This window comes from Hyaena hyaena, unplaced genomic scaffold, assembly GCF_003009895.1.
Source record: "Hyaena hyaena isolate Hyena2069 unplaced genomic scaffold, ASM300989v1 scaffold_30, whole genome shotgun sequence".
Taxonomy (NCBI): Eukaryota; Metazoa; Chordata; class Mammalia; order Carnivora; family Hyaenidae; genus Hyaena; species Hyaena hyaena.
Window position 1 is genome coordinate 359,005 of NW_024080662.1, and position 24,665 is coordinate 383,669.

The 24,665-nt window shown below is 55.5% G+C and overlaps 1 protein-coding gene across 3 annotated transcripts in view; it reads left to right on the forward strand.

Annotated features, from left to right (window-relative positions):
- The window catches only part of CACNA2D2 (calcium voltage-gated channel auxiliary subunit alpha2delta 2), a 141,626-nt gene that overhangs the window by 55,522 nt on the left and 61,439 nt on the right, over nt 1-24,665 (forward strand). For all 3 annotated transcript variants that reach the window (XM_039228195.1, XM_039228193.1, XM_039228194.1), the window contains exon 3: nt 16,694-16,810. In XM_039228195.1, the coding sequence (XP_039084126.1) occupies nt 16,694-16,810 (117 nt within the window). The remainder of the gene's footprint in view (nt 1-16,693; nt 16,811-24,665) is intronic.

Here is a 24,665-nt window from a genome sequence, read left to right on the forward strand (position 1 = left end):
TGAGACCTCTGTAGGCCAGGTGGTTCTGGACATGCCACAAAGGACCCCTCATGGCAAGGGCTCCACACAGGTGGGGAAGTGGCTCAGAGGCAGGTGCCATGTCCAGGACTGGCACAGGGTCAGACTCTGGGGCATACTGGCCAAGAACACCTACGACGTCAGCAATGGTGGCTGGTGCGCTGAGGCCTGACCGTGGGGGCAGGTGTCCTGTGGGTGTGGCTATGGAAGGAGAAGGAGACAGCAAGGTGGGAGGAAGGGGAGGCTCTAAGATGGGCGTGCACGTGGCGGGCATGCCTTTTAAAACTATCATCAGCCTTAGTGTTCCAACAGCCTCTTTCACTTTGTAAAAGCCTTTTCTTTTGAAAAATAAAAGAAGATTGGAGGCAAGTACAATATTTGGCTGTGGCGGCTGCTAATTTGGCGCCGAATGTCACCTCCGCCTTTCTCTTCCCTGATGCCAAGTGCTCCTTCCCTGGCTCTGGGTGGGCGGGCGGGGTGATGGGGGTACAGGGCGGGCTTCCTGAGCCTCTTAAGATGCGAGATTCATTTCCTTAAACACACATTGTCTCACTGCAATTTCACGTCCGAGCAGTTCTGGCAAGGAATTAGCAGCCCCTGGGAGAGAGCGGGTGGGTTCTGTTTACACGGGGCGGGGGCGGGCAGGGGGGTGGCAGTACGAGCAGAGGGCTTGGGGCTGTTTGGACAGGGAACCCACAGAAGACCCGGCTCAGGGGCTGCCCTGCCTGGCCAGACAGCTTTCTAAGTGAGCCCAGCCAACATCTGTCAAAAGAATGCGTAAATCCTGCCCCATTTTAGATGTTCTGAGTATATGGAGGAGGGGGACCATATAATGATTTGGGGAGCAAATCAAGGATACTGGGCTCTCAGGTCAGAAAGGACAATTAAGACCATTGATCCAACCCCCACCAGAGAGGACTAGCTGAGGCTGACCCCCTTTCTGATGGGGGCTTACTAACTCTGGAGGCTGTACTTTGCTTTTGACTCAGGCTCCTGGACCTCTCCCCACATGCTCCTCACCTCTGCCTGTGTGTCTCCTCCACAGCCCTTGTCAGCCTAGGAGGCTGCCCTCCTGTAGTCATGTGGGAGATGCAGCTCTGCTCCATGGGTGGCTCAGGTCTCTCCCCATCCCCACCAGTCCTCAGGGCACAGGCTCCCACATTGCAGGCCTGCCCATGAACCAGCTGCCTCTCTCTTCAAGGCACTCAAGGCAAGTTGTGTGTGTGTGGTGACAGTAGTCTTGAAGACGAGGCTGAAAAAAGGTAGCACTTTCACCCCCTCCTCAGTAGTGCCCTTCACACAGCGTAACAGCAGCCCAGGGAATTTGGGCCTCCCTGGCTTGGGCACATTTGGGGACATCCTCCAAGGTTGTGGCTACCCTGTTTTGCCCTCTCTACCTTCCCCCTGCCCGTACCCACAATCCCTCCATCCCCAACCCTCACCACTAAAGGGTCTTGGTTCTGCTGTGGGCACCCTATAGATGCTAAGTCAGGGGCGAGCAGGAGGAGTACCATGGGGAAGGTGGCCCATCCTCCGGCTCTCCTGGGCAGCCGCTCATTCATCACCTCTTAGAGGGGAGACCTGCTAATTTGTCAGCCCATTAGCTGGGCATGAGCAGCATATGGACCCAGTTCCTGCTGCCCTCTTCCCGCCTGCCTGGGATAGCAACATCTGGGCTCACTGCGTGGCCAAGGTCCGGGCTTAGATCCCACGTGGCACTGTCTTGCCCCAGAGCTGAGCCCCTCAGTGAGGCAGCCAAGGGTTAGCACCCGACTTCTGCAACAAATCCACATTTGGAATTAGCAACAAAACCTCACTAAGCCCTGGGCTGAGGAGAGCCCTGTTTTTAGGAAACTGGGTTTTATTTTTATTGTTTAGAGAAAGGTAATTTTTTTCTCACCCACTATCAGCAAGGAGATCAATTGTTTTCATGGTGTTTCTAGATCCTCTTGTCTGGGAGTGGGGGTGGGCAGGAAGCATCGCCTAGTCCCAGTCCCATGGCTCCATTGTTGCTCCCCACCACACACAGGAGGGATTTGTGCCCTAGAGGCTCTTTCGGTACAGCCTGGCATGTCATGCAGAGGGCTTCCGTGTCTGTGGGGTCAGTGGCTGGAAGGAGGCGCCAGCCCAGTGGGAATATGTAACCAGGGCTGGGCTCTAGTCCCTCTGAGATGACAGGCAGGGAGAGAAAGGACTGGGGGGGCTCAAGGACTCTCTGGGCCTGTCATATGCACAGTATGCATACAGATGCTCCCTGAGGCCTACTGTGTGCTGTACTTGATCCGGGGGATGGGGGACTGGGGCCTGCACTCAGGGAAGGATGCACCCCACCTCGTTCGTGGTGAGACTTCCCCCCACATGCACATGCGAGCTAGAAGAATGCATGCTGGGACGTGTGCTCCTGGACACACACATGTACCCGGGGTCACACACACTGGAACATGTGCTTGGGCATGCATTGCACACTCACAGGAACACCATCCTCCTTTTGTGTACACACACTCTGCTGTACACTTCATGTGATGCCTTCCAACATGCATGTACAGACACACACTCAGGCACAAACATTGGCTCCTGGCTCCTGCATTGCCTGCATTTATGGCAGGAGATAAATTTGCAGTTTAGCAACCTTAACCTGCTAGCACTATAAACTCAGAGAGCCTGATAGCCCGGCTTCACGGCATGTTGGCAGCCCAGCAAAGCATGGTGCTATATAGGAGGGGTTTCCCAGCCAGCTTATCCCACCAGCCCTCCAGGCCAGAGCACGTCCAGTTCCCAGCTGGAAGAGGGGCCTGTGCAGAGACCACCTGTGCCCAGGTAGAGCTGAGAAGCAGGGCACTACCTCAGGTCCTTGGCCTGAGGCATCTCTAGTGATTCCCAGGGCACTCTCCCAGGATGGAGAAAGAGACAGCAAGTCAGAGGGGTCCAGGCGCTGGGGTTGGAGTGGAGGCTGGCCTGTGTTCATGGCAAGGGCGGTCTGGAGGCCATGCTAAGGACGTGGCTGTCTGGCCCCTTAGCCTGGTTCTGGAGACTGGAGGAAAGGGCTTCCTACTTGGACCCCCGTGGGGCAATAAGAACAGACCTGAGCATGTCCCAGTGGGGGTATGGCAGGGCAGGGACAGTAGTTGGATTCTGGAAAGGCTCAGATTCCTCAGGGCTCCACAGTAGCCAGGGAAGGGGAAAGGCCTGGGGCATGGGGGCTGCCCATCCCAGTGCACAGGCAAGAAAACCAGAGGGGGAATGGTACGCTCAGAGATACTCCAGGAACAAAGACTGAACAGGGCAGACCCATGCCTCTTGCCCAGATCCCATCCTGCAGGCCCAGGAAAGTGCCCATGGAGTCCTTCCCCAAGATCCCTCCCCAGTACCCCCAGTGACCTGGGCTTATAGACCCTGCTTGGGGGACCTGTGAGTGGGCACCCCATGAGGCGTCTCCCAGCAGGCCCAGTGGCATGGGTGGGGGTGGAGTAGAGAGGAACATAACTTCCCTGGTCTCCTCTCCCTACTAAGGAGGAAATAAGGGCCACCTTACATAATTGGGGCAATTTGTTCCGCTCTTGTCCTGCTGGCATCATTGCCCTCGTCGCCTCCTTGCTCAGGGAGCCCTTGACAAAGCTAGAAGCTCAGGCGTCCCTCCCTCCTCCCAGAGGTCGCTGAGCAGAGGACACAGGAGTCCAGAGCATCCTCACTGCTAAGACCTGGCAGGCACCTAGACCTGGGGAAAGTGGGGGGCAAGAGGGGACAGAGACCCAGGCCTCCCACCCCCAGTCTGCCAGGTGACCCCACAGTTCTCAGAGAGTTTATGCCAGCAGACCGGCCCCCAAGGCGCAGTGAGGGGACAAAGCTGCTTCTGCCCTGGCACTAGACACTCTGCCCAGCAGCTGCCTTCACAGCCTCATGGCTAACTGCTTGTTCTTCTCTACCTTTGTTTGCCATTCCCCTGCCAGGTGGACACTCTCTCTTGCCTATGCATTCCCACTCCTCTCCTGGAAAATCTTCCCTGACCTCCCTAGCACAGAAGGAGGTGCCAGCAGCTGGAACCTGGGTCTTCCTGGCCCTGCAGTGCTGCTCACCCCGCCCTCTTGGACCTCAGTTTACCCATCTATATCCTGAGGTCCTAGACTTCCATACCCTCAAAGCCAGAATGGTTTCCTGCAGATAGAAGCAGCTCTTTTAGGGTATGTCCACCACTGGGCCCAGTGCAGATCTGTGCTTGTCCTCCCCACAACCCCACTGGGCAGACAGGCTGGGCAAATGACAGATAGGCCTCAGGGCCTGATAGTTTGGTTGGATGCTAGTGGGGCCCCTGAGGATTCAGTTGGCACCATGCATCGATCTGGGTGGATGATCCTGGGCAGATGAATTAGGGGCTTGTCCTGAAGGGGCTGCATTTCCTGCAAGGGTTCACCCAGGTGCCTTTGAGAGATGAGCTCCCTAGGAACATTTAAAACAACATAAGGTTTGCAAACACCTGGCTTACCTGACCCCCGCTGACTTCCATAGCCCCCAGGCAAGAGGTCCCATGGGCCTAGCTGAGTGGGGACCTCAAAGCAGCTTCCCAGAGAGGGGAGGGGAGGGGCAGGGTTAGGGCTGTGGAGGATCACAGGTTCCCATGGAATGGAGACCACCTGCTGGGAGGTGGGGGTGGGGGTGGGGTCTGGAACACAGTCTGTGCTCCAGTGTGATTAGTCTGTGTAGTCACTGAATCCTAGCTCTAATTACTCTGTGCCTCAGTGGCCTTGTCTGTGAAATGGGGACAATGACTAGGGCTTGTGAGAGTTTGATACAATGGATGGCCAGCATGGACACTCTCATGGGCCCCACTGAGGAAGTGGCCCACCTAGACTGCGAGCTCAGACACAGCATCTGCCTCCCCTGAGCACAGTACACTTCACTTTGAGCTCATGGCTGTTCAGACCAAGGGCCCTCACAGTGTTTGGCTGAGCACTGGGTCCTATTTGCACAGTTCGTTTGCATGGCAAACAGTGTGCGCGGGCACAAGAAAGACAAATGTTGGCCCCAATGGCCACTGGGGTTCTTATGGAGGGAGAACCCAGAGCTGGAGGCACCAGGGTGGTCCCTTCCTCCCCTCAGTGTAGTGAGGGGAAACTGAGGTGCAGAGAGGGGCCAGAGTCTACTCAGGAGCACCCAGCAGGGAGTGGGTGTGCAGATCACTGATCCTCTAGCTCTGGGAAACCCTTGTGTGGTGGCCACTCCAAATTTCTCCTGTCCACATGTAGGAACTTTCCTGTAAGGGCTCAGGAGAGCCTGTGAATGATGGGAGAGAATGCGTCCCCTGTGGTGTGTGTTCCCAGCATGCGCTGGTCCTTGTTGCATACACGTCCCTGATATGTGCCTGTCCTGAGTGTGGCTTCAGCATGTACACGGCTTCTGTGTGTAAGTACTGTTTGTTCATTTATGTATGCTTCCAATGTATTCTACAGAAGATTTAAGGGTACTTACAGGGATACATAAAATTCGAGAAGAGCCTATAAATTGGAAGTAGGAGAAAAATAAAAGAAAAATGAGGGAAAGAACAAAGATGGGGTTGGGAGGTGCTGACGCAGGATGTGGACGAGATAGCCCGGCATGACTGTGCTCCCTGGTACACTCACTTGCACACTCACCATCGGCCGGCACCCACTTGGCTCTGGTACCCACTGCTTTATCAGTGCCTGACACTTGAGCACTGTGACCCTCGTTGAGACCTGATCCAGAAGCCGCTGTGAGTCAGGCGTGCCCATGCCCCCACCAGGCCCAGCACTCTGGCTGTTAGGAGACTCTCAAATGCTGTGTCCAGCAGGAGGATTTAGGGCCATGACCTTTAGGTAGCCCCAACCATCTGTGGCCAGAGAAGTTTCACTGCTTAAAACATTTCAGATGGCTGCAGACCACCTTTTTGAAGTATGAATGGAAACCCACAGAGCTTCACCCAGGTGACATTCAGTGACAGCCAATGGGTCAGTCAGGGCTGTGGTGCTTTTTCAGTGAGCCTAACTGTGAGGCCTGGTAAGGTCCAGAGCAGCTTCCTGGCACTGGGCATGAATGTGTGAAATGGGCGTGTTCGAGCTGGTCTGCATGATCTGGTGGGTGTGCCTGGACCTACAGTGTGTGCCCAGGGATGGGACAGGACCCATCAATGACCTTGCCCCCTTGATACTATGGGAGGCCACAGCCATCTCCCGGTCTCACCTCTGCCTCTGTCTTTCTCCCCCATACCTGATATGTGAAGATCCCGTGTTTTCACAAGAGCAGCCGGCCTGAGGGCCTCTCTCTCTGATTGGTGCTGTCATTATTTGGCAACATCTTCAGCAGAGTTTCAGCAGCAAAGGGCAGACTTCCAGCCTGCAAGGCCTAGAAAGGCTGGCCCTGCAGGACAGCGTGGGGCAGGGAAAGCTCTCAGGGCCTCGGGAGCAACCCTGGAAGGAGGCTCCACGAGAAGCCAGCAGCACCTTGCATTTGACCTTTCATTGTTGAGGAACACCCCACAAAGCCTGGCTGAGGCAGCTGAAAGCTGTGCGGATGCTGAGAGTGAAGGCTCGTGCCAACCCACACCACTCATGAAGAGCAGAGCCAGGATCCAGGCCATGGCTTTTTAGCCATTCTCGGCTGCAAATGGAAGGGACTCGGGGGCAGGAAGGGCTCCTCTTTGGACAGATTCTGACCCTTCTGCCACTTCAGTTGCCTCATCTTTGAGATAAGAAGCCACCCAGCTGCTGAGCACCTCCCCATGCCCTTATCACAGGTCAGAGAGGGGGATGGATAAAGAAAAATCAGGTGAACCCACATTCTCCCAGGAAGCCTGCCTGGGGGGGTCTCAAGACAAACTCAGTTTCTGGCCATTCTGGGGTTCCCTGAGAGACCTTTCCCAGCCCCTGAAGAGGGTTGCCCACCCGGCTAGGAGGGTGGAATGGAGGTGATGTGGGCAAAGGAAGCAGCCTTTGTCCTTCACTCCCTGGTATTCGGAACTGTGCCTCAGGCCCAGCCTCAAACCGATCTCATGAGGGTGTTTATGGGGGTAAGTTTCTGCTGCCCTGGGCTGGGAGACAGTCATTTAGATAAGACCTCCATAGCAGCTAGAGCTATAAAAATGATTAGGAGTCCTCCCGGGGCCACCAAGGGTGCACTGGAGCCCCTGCGCACACGGACTCCCACAACCCTTCACCCTGCCCTGCCAGGACTCTCGCCCAGAGAGGCAGGAAGGGGGCCTCATAGGAACCAAGACAGGCTCAGAGGGGAAAGGGATTTAAGAGACCAGATGGCAGGCCAGTGATCAGGCCCTGGGGTCTTTCTCCTTGGGCTGTTGTGTGGGACAGAGGGGCCGTGTGCTCTGCTCTTGAGGGCAGGGTCCACGTCCAAGGCCATGCTGGGCCAGGGCTCCTCAAGGTGGTGAGCCAGGTAAAGGGCAGACCAGACTTGCCAGGGCATGAGGGACTTTGTGGCCCTGAGACCTGGAACTGATGACTGGAGCCTGAGAAGCCCAGTGTCATGGGCTCCTCCACTTACTGCCTAGTCATCAGCCCATTTCTCCAGCTGCCAGAGCCTTGGTTTCTTTAGCTGTAAAATGGGGACAACAACCATAGCTGCCTCTGGAGATTGTTCTGACTCAGTGGCTCAAGTGCTGAGCCCTGTCTCACCTCCTGGAGGGGAGGGCCTATCCTCACTGTTGTCCCTCTGAAGGTGAGAGGCTGAAGAGTCCTGGGGTAAGGGAGGCAGGGCCCCCTTGGTAGGGAGGCAGCAGGAGAGAGCTGAGCCAGGGTGGGTGGCAAAGGGGCCCAGACGCTGGCACGGATAACCTGTTTCCCATAAACACGGGCGCCCACACCAGCCACACGAGTTGGAAAGCGCGGGTATGTTTACTCGCACTCCCCCGTGCCGGCTGGTGTGCTGGGCACAGCTTCCCTCCCAGCTGCCTCGACAGCCGGTGGCTCCCTGCTCAGGGCGGGGAGCCAGCAGGGGCCCCAGATCTGCCTGCAATTCCATTCACCTCGGGCTCAAGTCTCAGGGGCCCTGAGAGTCTCCTCTGGTGTCCATGTGGTGGGGCTGTGATACGCTCCCCTGCTCTTTACAAGCACCTGAGTAGACAAAGGCCTGGAGGCTGGAACTGTCAGGGACCCGTGCCTCATCTTAAGGCAACAGGTGTCTCTCTAGTGAGGTCCAGGGCCCCTCCATCCCCACAATCCAGCTGACTTCTCAGTGAGTGCTTCTCACAGGGGTATGGACACACCCAGAACTAGTGGGTGCACATTGCAAGTGGGTGCCATTGCAGGCATCCTGGTGCCCCATGGACCCTAGATGCTGGGGCTCCTGTTTCCGGTTCTCTGCTCTCTGAGCACCTTATCTGAGCTCAGCAGGTCTGTGGATCATCTCCGTGAAGTGAGGGCAGACTCTTGGCTAGGCGTGAGTCTCCATGGCATTGTATCACCCTTTTGAGACACACAGGTGCCCAGTGCTGACATGGCAGTCAGGGACATTGGATTGTGTCCTCCCAGCCCCCATGGAATTGGCCATTTGACATTGCCACCTCTGTAATAGTGAGACACCCCCCCGTCCCTCCCCACCATCACATTCCTTTCTCACCTCCCACCTGTCCACAGACTTGACCACCAAGGGAGCCAGAACCTAGGGAAGAAGATCAGACTGCCTGCTTCACATAGGCATACAGCCATGGGGATGCTGCTGTCTGCTGATGACAGCCTAGAGTCCTGCCCCCTGTGCAGGGCAACCATGAGTGAATTCCTTCTCAGCTACCCTGATGACTGGGCTTGCATGTTTCCTGTGACAGGGAGCTCCCTATCTATCCAGGCAATGTTCCCAGGGTTTGGGAGCCTTGAGTGTGGGAAACTTCCTCCAGTTTCCCCTGGGCTAAAATATGACCCTCTCCTCACAGGTACCATTAGGGACCTCAGAGTTGTGCCCTCAGGAACTTTGGAGAAAGGACTTCTACTTGGAGCTGGGTGGAGTCATGCCCCCCCACCCCCACCCCAGGACTGCTCTCACCTGAAATAGAGAGACCTTAATGCTGGCAGTCTTGTTCCAAGTCAAGTCTGGAATAATGGATGGATAATCAGGATTACCACGGTTTTAAAGTCAGCTTAGAAATTCACATCTGTTTCAGAGGAGCAAAGATGGGCCACACCCAGGAACTACCATGCAAACACTTGTGTTTGTGGCTGCTCTTGCCTTGCCCTGGGACATGTGCAGGGCAGGCCTAGCAGAAGTGGGGGTCCGCACAGGGGCAAGTGCAGGGAGGGCTGCACAGACTGGCCCTAGCTCAACTGGGAGGATTTGGTTTATTGTTTTTGTTGGGTTTTGTGTCTTTTGAAAAACAAGAGATTGAGCCTTTTTATGACATGGATTTTACAGCGTAACGAGGCAGCGTAATTTCCCATTCTCAGCAGCAAGTGCACTTTTTACACTAATTGCATAATTAGACATAATGTACTAATTGCGGTAATGGATGACAGTCAACGAAACTTTAACTTTAAAAACAGGGAGGCGTTGCTGGGGGTGGCGGCGGGGGTTTGTGCCCCTGTGAGTTTTTCCAAGGGAAATCTGCTGGTGGGAGCTCCTACTGGCTACCTCTTGGGGGCCCAGGGGCTGCTGAGCCACCAGGGCCTTCTCACCTTGTGATCTAGGCCCCACTCCCTCCCCTGAGCTGTCTGGCTATGTACCTCCCTTTCTGCTCACAGTCTGTCCCCCAACCTCCCTTCCACCCTTCACTAGCCCCTGTGCTCCTGCTACTGAGCAGTCGGTCCACTGACGATCCCTCCTCCCAGCCTCTGCACCTGCCATTACTCCTGCCCAGCCCACTATCCCCTGGCCACCCCCAAGTCTGGCAGACTCCCACCCAGCCTTTCAGACTCTCCCCTGTAAAGCCATCCCTGTCTTTTCCTTGACAGCCCCCTCCCGGCTGGCTGTACCCAAGCAAGTGAGCTCCATTCCCAGTGTCTCCTGCATACCTCTTCCTGCTGCCACTCCTCTATCCTTGGCAGTCTGAAAGGACATCTGTCCTCTCTGGATTGTGAGTCCTAGGAAGGCAAGGACAAGATCTGGACCATCTCTGCTGCCCCAGGCTCCAGAGGGCCCCAGGGCCAGTTGCATGAATGTGGTATGCCCCAGTGGAAATGTAAAGACATGGGAGTGGGGTGGGGAGTAAATGGTCACATCCTGACCTGCTCCTCAAAGCCAGGCCAGGAGCCCTCCTCCCAGCTCCCACACTGCCTTCGTGTTCTCCATTGCAGCCCCCATAGGACCACATTGCAATGGCCTGGGTGGTGTCCGTGACTTCCTCTAAACAGAGTGTTCATTCCAGGAAATCCCTATTCAATATGAAGGTTAGTAATGTGACAACCAGCATGACTGCATACAAACCCTGCTTGTGACAGGACACCATATATAGCTAACTATGGAGCCAACCCACCACAGGATGGTGGCAGTGTGGCATGGCAACTGGTGAATGTCAGCAAGAGATAAGCATGTGACCAAGTGGCACATAATCCCCTGCCTGTGCGCCAGCTGTGTGCTCTGAGGGTCCCTTGCCCTTCCTTTACTCTAAGTCCCGCACTAGGTAGGCCAGGGAGGGGCTACACCCTGGCCACAGGGAGCTGTCAGCCACACACATAGTCCAGGGCCTGGACTGTCTCTAAAGCAGCTAAGTTAGGGTTTTTATGCACACACTACAGGGCAGCCCCCTTTGTCTCACCAGGAGCTGAGTTGTGGAGCTCAGGGTTTAGGTGAAGGGAGAGCCCAGGAGCTGCAGCCTGTCCTAGATCTGTTCTAGATCTCTCCTGAGTCCTGAGTGTTCTCAGCAGAAGGGGACCACAAGTACCTGGCTACTCCATTGATCCTGTGGTCTTCAAGGGTGATTAGCAGCTATGTCAATACCCTCAATTTTCCCTGCAAAGCCAGGAGATGGGCAGCAGTCTGGCGGGAGTGAGGTCAGAGGCCTGAGATCCAGCTTTGCCCTGACTGACTGGGGTCCCTGAGCTAATCACTACCAGTTTCCCCCACCTCTTGGCCCAGCTCAGGGTCCCTAAGCCACCAGGAGCCCCCTATCCTCCTACCCAAGGCTCTCCTGATCCCTGGCACAAGTGTGTCCCATTCCAGTCCCTGTGGCCCTGTGGCCTTTCTGGTGCTTGCCTCTGTGGGCCAGCCTAGGGGGAGCCCAGCCCCCATCTCTGGTCCCCTTGCTGCTCTCCGTGCAGGAGCCTTTTGGCATGAGGGCTAGGCAGTTAGGGCCTTCACCAGTTGCTCCTTCCAAGACCGGGGACCAGATACTGAGACATGAATGGGTTGGAGAATAGCAAATCCCCCAGAGGGTCGTATTGTGGGGCTCCACTCTCAGCACCCTGACTGTGCCCTGCCCAGTAACCTGGGTGGGGGGAGGGAGCCAGGATGCTGGAACACCCAGGTAGCCGAACACCCACCTGAGCCTGGGCCTGTGAGGAGACAGCCAGCAGCAGGGCCCAGCCTGTGTCAAATCTTTCTCGTTCCATTTTCTTTCTGATTTAATTTTCCAGAGATTAGGGCCCGTTCACCTTCGCTGCAGAAAGGAGCCTCACACGCGCCTGTTTTTACTCCCAGGATTAGGTGGTTGTGTAGTCAATCAGGCCGATTCTGCCAGTCCACCCCTCCTTCCCTCCAGAATGGAGGCCTTCGGTGTGACCCTCGTCTGCCACCAGACCCCCAGCTTATCCCTTGTGCTCCCTTTACCTTACCTTGTGTCTCACTTTCAAGTATGGGAATAAGTGCAGGGAACCGAAGTACGCAAGTGTGACCTGAAGCAAGGATTTTGGGTCAGACAGATCTGGTTTGAATCTAAACTCTGCTGTATAACTTAAGCTCTCTGACCCTCAGTGCCCTGTGTGCTTGCTAAATGGACATGATCCGAAGCGACCCTCCTCTGGTTGTCCAAGATCAGTGAGGTCAGGTGTGAAAACATCTGCCCCAGGGTGGCCAGAGCGAACACTCAGTGAACACCGTACTTCCTGGGGCCTCCATTGTCCCTCTTCCCCCTTTGCCCTCCTCCCCTTCCCCTCCTCGCCTCCTTTTCCTCTCCCTTCCTCCCACCTTCCTCCTCTCCCTGGGCAGGTTGAGTGCTGGCTCAGGGCCAGGCCCCACTGCCGCCAGTTCTGGGACTTTGCAAAGAGCCTCTCCAGTATGACTAGGGGCATCCGGTTCTCCAGTCCTGGGGTCTCTTGTCTCCTGTGATGTTGTCTCTGTTTCCAGGTACCTCAGAACCCGACCCCACTCTTAGTCAGGACTGTCATGAGCTGTGGGAATGAGGCTGGCTCTGTCTGCCCCTGTGTACGTTCAGGCTTCCTGTCCAAGGTCAACGTACCTACAGGTGTCCTCTAGGCTCCTCTTTATGTGGAGACACCGGAGAAGCAGGGGGCTGGGCAGAGGTTCTGGGGCCCCTGAGGAGGCCTTGACCTCCACAAGCCCCTGAAATCCTAGGCGGAAAGGCTGACCAGGCATGCCGCTTAACTAAAGAATCACTAGAGCTGAGAGAGGGTCGGCGTTGGGGCCAGCAATGGGGGACACAGGGAAGGAGGTGAGGAGATAAGGGGAGCAATATAGGGACAGGTCTCCATAACTGAGGGGGAGAGTTGCCCTTAGGGGAGGAGGCCAGAGGTATCTGGTCCAAGGGAGGGGAGCCAGAGACTCCTATGAACAAAGGGCTGCAAGCTGCCTCGGAATTGTCATCCTTGGGGTCTCAGCCACCCCTGCTCCATATGCTCACCTGGCTCCAGCCAGCCTGTCTGCCAGTCTATTGACCTGACCCACTACTGTTCACCATCTCTGAGGGATGGAGCCCCTGCCTCTTCCTCCCCCATCACGCTGGTGCCAAGCTGCAGCAACCTGTAGACCTGCAGGCCCCCATATCTTTCCTCAGTCCAGCCGTCTGTGTAGAAGTGGGGGCCTTGGAGGCTGTGCTGCTGTGGGAGCTGTTGGGTTTTTCCAATTAGCTTGCTGGGCCAAGGACACCAGCGGGCATGCAGGCCTGCTGTGGTTGTTGAGGCCCTGCATCCGGTGCACCCTGGCCTGTCTGTTGCTTGTAACCCAGCTCCAGGGACCAGGGCTAGAGGCTTTCTGCCCTGGGATCTCCCAGGCGTCCTGCTGGGCCTATAGGTAGAAAGTACCTCCTCAGACGGCATCAATGGAGAGATGACCTATCTCCCAGGGTGGGACCATCTGCTGAACTATATCACGCAGATCTCCCTGGGACACAGGACTCAGCTCAGGCCCACCCCCAGGGGACAGGGGCACCTAGAATAGGTCCAGGGGAATGTTTAGAGGGATGAAGCACTTGGAGGAACTTGAAGGAACAAGGGCTGCCGTGTCTCAGGGGCTCTTTTGGGATTGGGGCACAGGCTTGGCTGGTAGTTTGACCAGCCCCTAAGTTCTAGGATTCAGCCCTTGTCTCCCCAGAAACTCCTTCTAGCCCATTTTACCACCCTTGCTCTAGAGAGAATTTAGAAAGGCAGGGAAGGCAGAAGGGAAACAGGGATAGCATGAGCAAAGGGGTGGTAGTGGGCATCGGCATGGGCTAGGGACCCAGAAGCCTGCAGGGTTACACCAGGTCAATGGGCTGGAGAGGCCACCAATGCTGGCACCAAGGGCCAGCAGAAGGGTGTCATAGAGGCTCCTTGGGACAGGAAGAAAGAGTGGCAGATGTAGCCCCAGGCTCCAAGGGGTAGCTGCAAACAGGAATATAAGAGTCAGACCGAGGTCTAGCTGGCCGCAGAGCTCTGCTCTTGAGCAGGGAATTAGGCATATGCATTTGCCAAGGGTCCATTACACACAGGCCCAGTGCCTGGGGAGAGTTGGAAAGGAGCTGGCCTGGCTGTGCTGTATCAGTGGCGTCCCTGTGTCTGGGCTCCCCTGTCATCACCTCCAGGGCCCCGGCTGAGGTGTTGGAGACAAGAACAGGATGGCTGGAGAGGGGCTGCCCAGGAAAGCCTGGGAGGAGGGTGGGGCTGGAGGCAGGCAACCCCAGGAGACCACGGCTGTCTGCCCAGGAATGGGAGCCAATGGCCTCAGATCCTTAGTGTGCCCACCTAGCAGAAAGAGTGGAGGCAGGGAGAGACTGTGACTCCTTCTGCAGAATTCTGGTGATCCTCAATAGCAATAGTGACAATAGTGTAGGCTCTTTGCAGTCCTCCATCAGCCTGCAGAGAGGGTACTGCCGTTCTCTCCTTTAATAAATCGGACACCAAGGTTCAGACGTGAGGTGACTCTTAGCAGGGCTCCTGCTTTCAAGGCCTTGAGCCACCTTTCAGGGCCCTGGGATATGACACTTCCACCTGGAGACCCACTCCCTCTGGCTCCTGAGCCCTGTCCCAGTCACCGTGCCACACTGCAAGGGACACCCTGGATCTGGTGGGGAGGAATTCCTGGGCTCCCAGAGGAAAGTTATCAGGAGGCTGCTTAGTCCAGATTCTGATCGGGGACTGCCACGGCTATGGACAGCCCTATTTGGGATACCTGGGAATGACCTTGACAAGAGAGTCAGGTGTTGGAACTTCATCCCCTACCCAGAGAAGCCAGGCAGCTGCGCCCCCTGCTGGCATAAGTGGGCCAGGGTGCACTCGCCAAGGCTTCAGCTGGTGTAGCTGGCCTCAACACGCCCAGGGCAGTGGCTCCAGGCCAGCAGCTCATGCTTAAGAAAGGGTGTATTTTTGGGGCGCCTGGGTGGCTTGGTCGGTTGAGCGTCCGACTTTCGCTTGGGTCATGATCTCGCGGTTGGTGGGTTCGAGCCCCGCGTCGGGCTCTGTGCTGACTGCCAGCTCAGAGCCTGGAGCCCGTTTCGGAGTCTGTGACTCCCTCTCTCTCTGACCCTCCCCTGCTCACGCTGTCTCTCTCTCTCTCCTAAAATAAATAAAACATTTAAAAAAGGAAAAAAAAAAAAAAAAAAAAAAGAAAGGGTGTATTTTTAAAGTCCTGAAACCTGGGATGGAGAGGTCCAGGAAGAACTGGCTTTGCCATCCATCCAGAGTCGTGTGGCCTTGACCTGTCCTTTCTTGTTTCTGAGCCTCAATTTCCCCAACAGTGGGCACTGCACTCCAGGCTCCCCACATTTCTCAGTGACTCCAGACTCAGACCCCTCCTTGATCTCTGTCTCCATCACCATCTTCCATCTAGGGGCCTCTGCCCTGAGGCACAGCCCAGGGAGCCCAGGAAACAGCCTGGCCTGATGCCCACTTGGGGCCTCCATCCCCCCTGGCCCTGCATCCCGGCCTCACGCCTCACCCTCTAATCGCCACTGCTCTGTGGGAAGGAGCGAATTCGCCACAAATTATTTTGTTCTAGGAGAAGGACAAAAAGAAAAGAGAAGCCGGGAGGGATGGGGGGTGGCAGGAGGAGGAGACTGCCTGAGCCGGCTTCGTGTGGTACTTTAACCCTTGGACTGCTGGGCGCTGAGTGGGCGGCGGGGCAGGGGCTCCAGGCCGATCCCTCACCTCCTCCCCCATCAGCTGCTGAAAGCCTTATCTCCCCCACATCTGGCTGTCACTCTCCCTACTTTATCTCGCCTGCCTGTCTGTCTCTCATCAGCTGCCTCTCCCACCTCCTTATCTCCTCCTCATCACCTCTTCTCTCTCTACATCCCTCTGGTTCTGCACTGCCCGATGGCATGGCCCCGTGGTGGCGTTCAGTAGTGGCATGTGACCTCTGTGAAGGAGTCAGCTTTGGGAGCACACCTCCTGGGGTCATCTGGATGGACACATGTGGGGGTGTAAAATGCACACTTAAATACTCACGTATGCATGTGCATACACCCAAGACCCCAGCCTGGAACAAAGAGGCCCGCTGAATTCACTCCTGTGACTCACATCTAAGCCTCAGGCTTCATCTAGAGGCTCTAACCCCATCTTACCCCCAACACGCAGGCACACGCACACAGATGGATGTGTGTTGAGCCATAACACACACGCTCACGCATGCAGATGCAGACTGTCAGCTCTACACCCCCACGTGAGTGAGTGCACAGACCCAGTCCTTAAGGAGAGAGGGGCAGATTTATCCTCCCCACACACCTCCTTTTCCCTGGTCCCTGCCCCCATATTCTGTGCCCTGAATGAGAGAGGAGCTCCGAGGGGGACGCAGAATTCCCACTAGTTTCTGTAAATGCCTTGGGGCAGCACCAGCAAAAGAGGATATGGATGCCTGCGCCCTTGGGGAGGGGTGGCTATACGTTTGTGATGCATGTGTGGGCGTGTAGATGTGTGTAGTAAGTGTGACAGTGTCTTCATGTCAGCAGGCATGTGGTATGCAGTGTGTGCTTACTGGTTCCATCTCCCCACATACACACACCCTGCCTCCTATCGAGCCCGCCCTTCCCCCTCTGCTGCTCTCAGCTGCTCTGAACTAGTCACAGGGGTGTTGCTCATGGCCCCTGGAGGAGGAACCCTGAGTCCTAGAGAAGGCAGTAACAACCTGGTCCCACCAGTCACAACCAGGGCAAGCTGTGGAATCTATGACGGTAGCCTTTCTTCAAGTTCAGAAGGGACACTGGGCCCAACCCTCAGACATCCATGCTCTCCGAGTGGCCAGAGCCAGAATTGGGGCAGGGCCAAGGGTTGGACCATACTATGCAGAGGGCAATGAGGAGGCTGTGGCATGGGAATGTAGAACCACCCTCGTCTCACCCCTGGCTCCTGCTTCCTTCTAGATCTACAAGGACAACCGGAATCTATTTGAGGTGCAGGAGAATGAGCCTCAGAAGTTGGTGGAGAAGGTAGCAGGGGACATCGAGAGCCTGCTGGACAGGAAGGTGCAGGCCTTGAAGGTAGGTGCAGTTGTTTGGGCTGAGGGAGGGCCAGGTGAGTGGCTCTGCACTGTGTGGGCAGTGCCCCTACCCAGCATGAACACATGGCCCTCCTGTCCCTCTGAATTCAGGCTGAATTCACTGGCAGGGCTGTGCTCACCTGGACTGTGGGCAGCAATGTCAGGAACAGATAGTTTTATCTGGAAGAGGCTGCATGAGGGTGACCTGGGGTCCTGGGGCTCTTGTGCAGGCATAAAGGTGGGGCCCAGGCAGGCTTGGAATTCTCAGATTCCTCTGGTCTACAAGTGTGCTCGGGGTGAGCACCTGCTGATGCTGGGAGGGTGGGCTGCCACTGCGATGGGGAGGGAGTGTGGAGTGGCCCCAAATGCCCCACAGAGAATGTGGGAGCCATGTAATGCTAGGGATTGGAGCCCCCCCCCACTCTGCCCATGACCTTGAATGTTTCTCTGCCTCCCTCTGAGCCTCACTCTCCCCCTCTAATCTTAGAGAGGTTGTGCCTGTCAGCTCCAAGGTGCTGCCGTTCTGAGAGTTTACAGATCCTGCTCAGCTGCCCTGACCACTTATACAAAGCCAGCAGGCCCCTCAAACTCCACCCACCCCAAGGGAGTGCAGGTGGGGGAGGGGCTTCTAGAGCTGCGAGGTTGTGCAGTAAATAAGGGAGAGTGTCCAAGCTGCCCCCTGCATCAGAGGCACAGCTGCCACTGCCCCAGTCCCCACCTGTGTCAGAAAGAAGAGTCCAATAAAAAGGAATGGAGTACTGATGATACACATGATAACATGGATGAATTTGAAAACATTCTACCAAGTGAAAGAAGCTCTCCATAAAAGACCACCTATTGTGTGATCCCATTTCTGTGAAATGTCCAGAATAGGCAAATCCACAGAAATGGAAAGTACATTAGTGGTTGCCTAGGGCTGGAAGGGAGGGGGAATAAGGAGGGACTGCTAATGGGTACAGGGTTTCTTTGGGGGGTGATGAAAATACTCTAAAATTAGATTGTGGTGATGGTTGCACAACTCTGCGTGTGCTAAAAAAATAACACTGAATTCTATACTTTATGTGGGTAAATTTTGTAGTATGTGAATTGTATCTCAGTAAAACTATTTTTCTAAAAAAAAGATGAGCAAGTCCATACAAGCCATACCCAACCTCAGGCCAGGGGCCTGGCAGGGTTAAATCGGGTCAGTCACCGAGTCCAAGCCCCCACCACATCCAGGCCCCAAGGAAAGAACCCATGCTGGGCCCTGCCATCCCACTGGCGACCCCTGCCTGTCCTGTGTTATGTAGAATCACAGAGTAGGGAGAGGCTGGCATGCTGGGACCAGAAACCCAGAGGCGGTGGACCCTGAAGGCCTCCCACCCAGGGGGGGATCAAGATGACCCAGAGCTGGGCCCAACCCAGTCCAGCCTGACCTTCAGGAGCTCCCAGTCACAGGCTGGGAGACAACTGGAGAAATGAACTGCCCCCGGGAAGAGGGCAAAGCCCAGTCTTGAGCTGGGACAGCAGTCCCTTGGCGGGGAGGGCGGGTGTCCAAGAGTGTCTCGCCTAACTGTGAGAAACATTCTGCTGCCCTATCCATCCAGCATATCATGTCCCCTCCTTGGTATTCCTAGAACTGGGCCTGACCTGGATCCTGTCCCCTCCTTTCTTGCCTCTCTGTCTCTCTCTCTTCCATTCATTCCAGACTCCTCATTTGCCTACTACTTCCTTGCTTTCCTCCATTTTACAAAGTACAGGCCAGCAGCCCTGAACTTGTGTTGAACCTTTCTGATAAATTTAGGAAGAGGCATCCTTTAGGCCTTTAGGCCTGCTGCCCACCCTGGCTTTAGGACTCAGTGAGAGGTGCTGAGTGGTGGCAATGGCAGATGCCTGGAGGGCATGGGCCCTCCACAGATGGAGCCCAGGGCCCAGCCCCCTGCCCATCCTCTCTGGGCACTGCAAGTCTGGGATCTCTCCCCAAGCTCCTCCCCCATGACTAAACAAACTATCAACCTTGTTACCTTGGCAGGGAGGATAGAGCCCAAGACTAAACCCCATCCTGATCCCAACTCTCTCCCTATACTCCACCCACATGCTGGACCCTGCCCCTGGAGGCAGGGCAGAGGTCTCTCTCCTTCCCACTGCATCTGCAGCCTAGCCCATGGCCTGGTACAGAATTGGTGCCAAATACAAATTATTTTCTTTTTCTTTTTTTTAAATTTATTTAAGTAATCTTAACACCCAATGTGCGGCTCAAACTCACAACCCCAACATCAAGAGTCACAACTAAGCCAGCCAGGCATGCCACAAATCATTTTCAAAAGAAGAATGATGGGGGAGACTGAGGGACTCAGTCAGTTGAGCGTTCGACTCTTGATTTTGGCTCAGGTTATGATCCCAGGGTCATGAAATCGAGCCCCACATCAGGCTCCACTCTGAGCATGGATCCTGCTTGGGATTCTCTTTCTCACTCACTGTTTGGGCACTCACCATGTCTTGTCTGTCACAGGTTGCTCTCACTGCAACCCCGTGAGGGAGGCCCACTTCACAGAGGGAACACCGAGACTCAGACATGCCATGCATCAGGCCAGGATGTAAACCCAGGTCACTATGATGCTAAGCCAGGCCCTTGACTCCCCACATGATTCCAAGGTGTGCACAGAGCCCACCACTCTTACCTTCCCAGCACTCTGCTGGCCCTTCATGAACCCCCTTGCTGCAGTGCCCTGGCTCTAGGCCCACAAGATGCTTCTGTCCATATCCCCAGAGGACACAGAGGACAACCATCCTCTCCTGCCTTGGTCCTAATTGTTCAGGATGAGCTTTGGTCTTAATTATGTTTTAAATTTGCTTTTAATCAAGTTCTGGCCCTTCACTCCTTTCCCACATTTGTTTGCAGCCTGGGTGCGTGTAGAGACAGGGATGTGGGGGACTAGACCCCTTACCCCCCTCCATTGTTCCTCTCTCCCTGGACCCCATCCAGTAATCCAATTTAAATCCTCTTGCTCTGGTCTGGAATTTTAATTTGGGGCTTGCAAAGAGGGATCTGAGCAACGCAGGACGGAAGTTCATTGGCTCATCTAATCAGGGACAATCAGACATTTGTTACGAGTTTCTCCAAGCTGCACAAGGTGATTTATGGGGCCAAGAGTCAGGAAGGAGCAGGGCCAGGTCAGGAGCCTTGCAATACAGGCAACCAGCATTCCCAGGCTGGGGAAAGCTGCTAGGACCTCAGCTTTGGGGACATGGAGGGCAGCTGTCTTGTGAATTCTACTTCCCAGGGAGCTTGGGCCTCGAGCCAGGGCCCATTCTCTAAGGGTCTTGAGTTCCAGAAGACAGAGAGAGGTTCCTGAGTTCTTACAGCACATTGGAGGCAGACTTAGGCCCAAATCAGGACTCTGCTGTCCTCCCTACTGGGGCCTTGACACAAAGCCCCTCAGAAAGGTCATTTCTTCATGGCTGTATTTTTTTCATCCATTCAGTCATCAACATTCTCTAATGGCCTACCGTGTGCCAGGCTGGTGCTGGGTGGGCAGGGGGAGAACAGGCCTGCTTCTACCCTCAGAGAGCAAGAAGTCTAATCATATCCCAGGCCTTAGATCCCCCTCTGTAAAGTAGGGACATGAGACCCTCCCTGCCTAGTACTTCTGGTCTCAGTCTCACACCTCCAGGAGCCATCATTTGTAAAGACCACAAAGAAAACAGTGTCCCCAAAGGTTGTGCCACCTTCAGCACTGTCCCTAGTACTTCTGCTCTGTGGCTTAGAGGAGAGGCTGCAGGAGGAGACACAGCCTTGATAAAGTGAGGAGTGACCCCAGTGCAGGGGGTTCCAGCCTCCTCTCAAGGTGAGGCCATGGGCATTGTCGTTTAGTTGTCTCAGTTCCCAGAGATGGGAAGCCCAAGGCCAGAGCACTCAGAGACATCAGTGTGTCTAGAGCCTGCTCTTGGGGAGATCCTCTTCCCTCCACTTCAGACAAACCAGAGGCAGTGGAAAGGCTTGGGTGGAGATCCAGGTCCTAGAGACCTCAGCCCTTAAGCTCTTCCCTTCTACCATGCCCATGCTTCCCGTGCTCTACCTCAGGTACCTCCTGCTAATCACAGGGCCATGACCTTTCCAGCTGCTTGTACTTTTGTGTTCCCACAGTGCTTTTCAAACTTTTTTTCTTTAAGTAGGCTCCATACCCAGCGCAGGGCTTGAACTCATGACCCTGAGATCAAGACCTGAGCTAAGATCAAGAGTCAGACACTCAACCAGCTCAGCCACTCAGGCACCCCTTGTCTTCCTGCAGTGTTTTTATACCTGCTTGAACATTGGGGTCACTTAAGGAGCTTTTAAATGGTGATGCCCAGGCCTCACCCCAAACCAAATACATCACATTCTCCAGAGGTGGAGCTGGGCTTCAGTATTTCTCAGTGCTCCACAGATGACTCATGTAGATTCAGAAGTCAGAACGTTTCCCCTAAAATGGACAGAAGTAATTCCCTCCCACAATCGTTGGCCTCTTTCTTAGTGCCTGTTAAGTGCCCAGCCTAAGATGAGCTAGAACACTCCAGATCTTTCCAAATCTTCTTTACAAGCCAAGAGTATCTTATCCCCATTTTACATTTGAGAAAATTGAGCCCCAGAGAGTTTAAGCCACTGGCCCTAAGTCTCACACCAAATTCAGGCTTTAGATCTGGGCAGCTGGGCTTCAGACCCCACAAACTGCCCCCCAACACTGGCCTCCTCTGGGCTACCACTGGTGGCCACAAGGCATTTGCTGTCTGCAGGGCATGGGCAGGGCAAGGGAAGAAGAGATGGGGCTCTGGTCTCCTCTGATAGGGGCTTGCTCTGGAATGATCTATTGACCTTGGGCAAGTGCCTTCCCCCACAGGTTCTTCCTTGGGCAGCAGAGACAGACACGATGCACCCCTTCCAGCCCAGCCTCGTGAAGCCCAGATGGATGGGACAGGGGGTGACGCAGCTGCAGCCCTGGATCTGGGGGCTCTGGTGGGCAGTGTTCCCACCCTCAGTCACCTCTCTGGGGAGCGAGCATCATTTAAAGAGTAAAATTAAAAACCCTTCTGCACACTGCCGCCCTGCTTTTGCCGCTAATGGCCACTTAACCCAATTAAACTGATGCATTGTTGGCAGTGTGGCCAGGTCTGTTCAGGAACTGGGCTCTGGGTTGGGTGTTCAGAGGAATAGAAGGAATGAGCCAGGGAGGGGGCCGAGGAACCCCCCCCCCCCAGCTATAGAGTAGACCACGCCTGTCAGGAGGGGAGCACATTCCATCTAGCTCCCGCTTACTTGCTGCTTTTCTTTCCAAGGCTTCATCCAAGCCAGGGTTCCTCAGTGTCAGCACGACTGACATTTTGAGCAGGATAATTCTTGGTTGTGGGGGCTGCTCTGTGCATTGTAGGATGCTCAGCAGTATCCTTGTCCTCTACCCACTAGATGCCAGTAGTACACCACTCCCCCAGCTGTAACAACCAAGATGTCCCCAGATCTTATCAAATGTCACCGGGGGGGGCAAAGCTCCCTTCCCCCAAACCCCGGTTGAGAACCACTGGTCTAATGGGACAGAGAGAGGCAGCCATGATGAATAAGAGCCCCATAAGCAGGGGACGTGGGGACCTCAGAGAGGTGCAGATGGAATGGGGCAGCCACAGCAGGAGGAAGATCCCTTCAGTTTAAGAGGGTAAAAATGAGCTTGGGGCTGCTTACTTGGGGCTGCCTGGAGAAGGCAGCAATGATTTGGGGGGAAGAGTTTGGCACTGAGACAGCTGGAGGCTGGTTCAGATCTAGGTCCTCGGATGCGCTGGTTGATGGGGGTTGGACAAGCAGATCAGCCCTGAAAGGACAAGACCTGGAGGAGGCCTGGCCCAGAGCAGGAGCCTCAGGAGTTTTCATACTACAGGTGCAAGGGCTGTGGCTCTGCGTTCTGGCTGGAGGTCAGCCTCTGGGACCTGACTGCAGACTGGGGAAGTTCTGGAAGGCACGGTAATGGGGGACAGACAGGCAGGGGATTCTGTAGCATGGGCTGCCCCCACCCACCCTTCTCTGTGCAATTAAAAGGTGTTTATGTGGGGCTGGCAGTGGCTTCTGCCTCCCCTTCATTACAAACATTAAGAGATCTTGACCCTTCCACTTTCCCGCTCTTGAAAGGAGCTAAGACACGTGGAGCCAATTAGGCGCACGCGTGGGCGCCAGGGGCCTGAGCAGCCTGTTCTCCCTGATTGCGGCGTTTAAGGCTGATTATTCTCCCCTCACCCAAACAGTGCTGCTGCTTCCTGGCAAGGTGCCAGTGCCACCCAGAGGAGCCACCTGGGGCCCCCAGGGATGGGGGGAGCACAGAATGAGTGAATGGGCATCTGTTGAATGCTCCTCATGTGGGAACTCTTGGGGACCCCCACCTAACAGAGGGAGGCAGCAAGACACCCGGCCAGCAAGGAAACAAGGACAGGGACCTGGGCGGTGGTGAGTCTCAGGAGAGACGAGGCAGCATGTGGTGGCAGAGAGTCACCACTCGGGAACAGGGCTCAGAGGGAGCTCCTCTTCCGAGGTGGCCTGAATGTGTCAGGGAGGAGAGGAGCTGCGGGGCACTCCCCACACACCCATGGGCCCTGGGAGTCAGCGTGAGCCTTCAGCAAACACACACCGCTCCCAGCAACTGGTGGAGGTGCCCATGGAGACGGCCTCCCCTGTGGACACATGGGGTGGCCAGAGACTCCTCGAAGGCCTGCAGCCTCAGGCCAGCTTCCCTGGAAACGAAGAGGGAGGCCGAGTGGATGGGGTGTGTCCCCAGGATCCTCAAGGGAAACATTCATTTTCTCTCCTACTTGCCCTAGCCAGTGGTGGTCAGATGGGTTGACCTGGCCCAGCTAAGGAAAGGCCAAGCTGTATGTTTGGGCCAGGCTTCCGGAGTCCCTGGGATTCCCTCATTAGAGCAAGCTCCTCTTGTGGCTCCTCCTCCACAGTGCAGGAGCCTCAAGAAGGGGCAGAAGAGCTGTGGTCATTTCCCAGCATCTGCTAGCCAAAGGATCTAGGGGCCTGGGGTGCAACACCCCTGAAGTCCACAGAGCCTGGCAAATCAGCCTCACACCCACCGTCCTGCTGCTGAGCTCTCCCTAGTGGCGAAGGTCAGAGGAAACTAAAGGGCCATGTATCAAGCCAGGAAGCTCAACATCCTGTTTGCCCTGACCAGCACTGACGACCTCCTGTGGAGATACCTTAGCCAAGGCACCCCAGGCCCAGAACTCTCACCAAGAGGGGGTGTCAGCCTCACCTGCTCAGTGTCCCTGCCCGTGATGCCAGGTGCTTCCCCCATAGCACCATTCAGTCTCCCTGTCATTTGCTTGCTCAGTCATTCAGCAAACCTTCCTGCCGCCCCCAGCCTGACCCTAGGTGTGGAGTCAGTCTCTGCTCACTATAGAGCAGAATTACTATTTTACAGATGAGGAAACAGAGGTGCAGAGCCCTGGCTGTTGCCTGGCTACAACAGGGTCACAATTCCCCCTGCTTATCCTGGCTCCTGAGCTTGTGTGCCTGCTCCTTCCGGAGCTCCTGAGGACTGGGAGGAAGCAGAGCCATGCTGACAAGAGCAAAAAGGAAGCCCCAGGGTGGGAAAGGAAAGCTGAGGGTCTGCCAGGCAGAGGGCAGAGCACAAACAAGGGCCTAGGGGCAAGACCTTAGTTGGGGACACAGGACAGCTAGAGAGCATAGCTGGGTTAAAGAGGCCTACAAATGCAGGCTGGGAGCTATTGCCCTGAGTTCCCTGTTCGACCTGTACATCCTGACCAACCCAGGATGGGGGATCTAGGGCATGGGAGTAGGGGGTCAGCCAAATGGATAAAACGGCCCTGGGCCCCCAGTGAAGACACACTGGATTCCA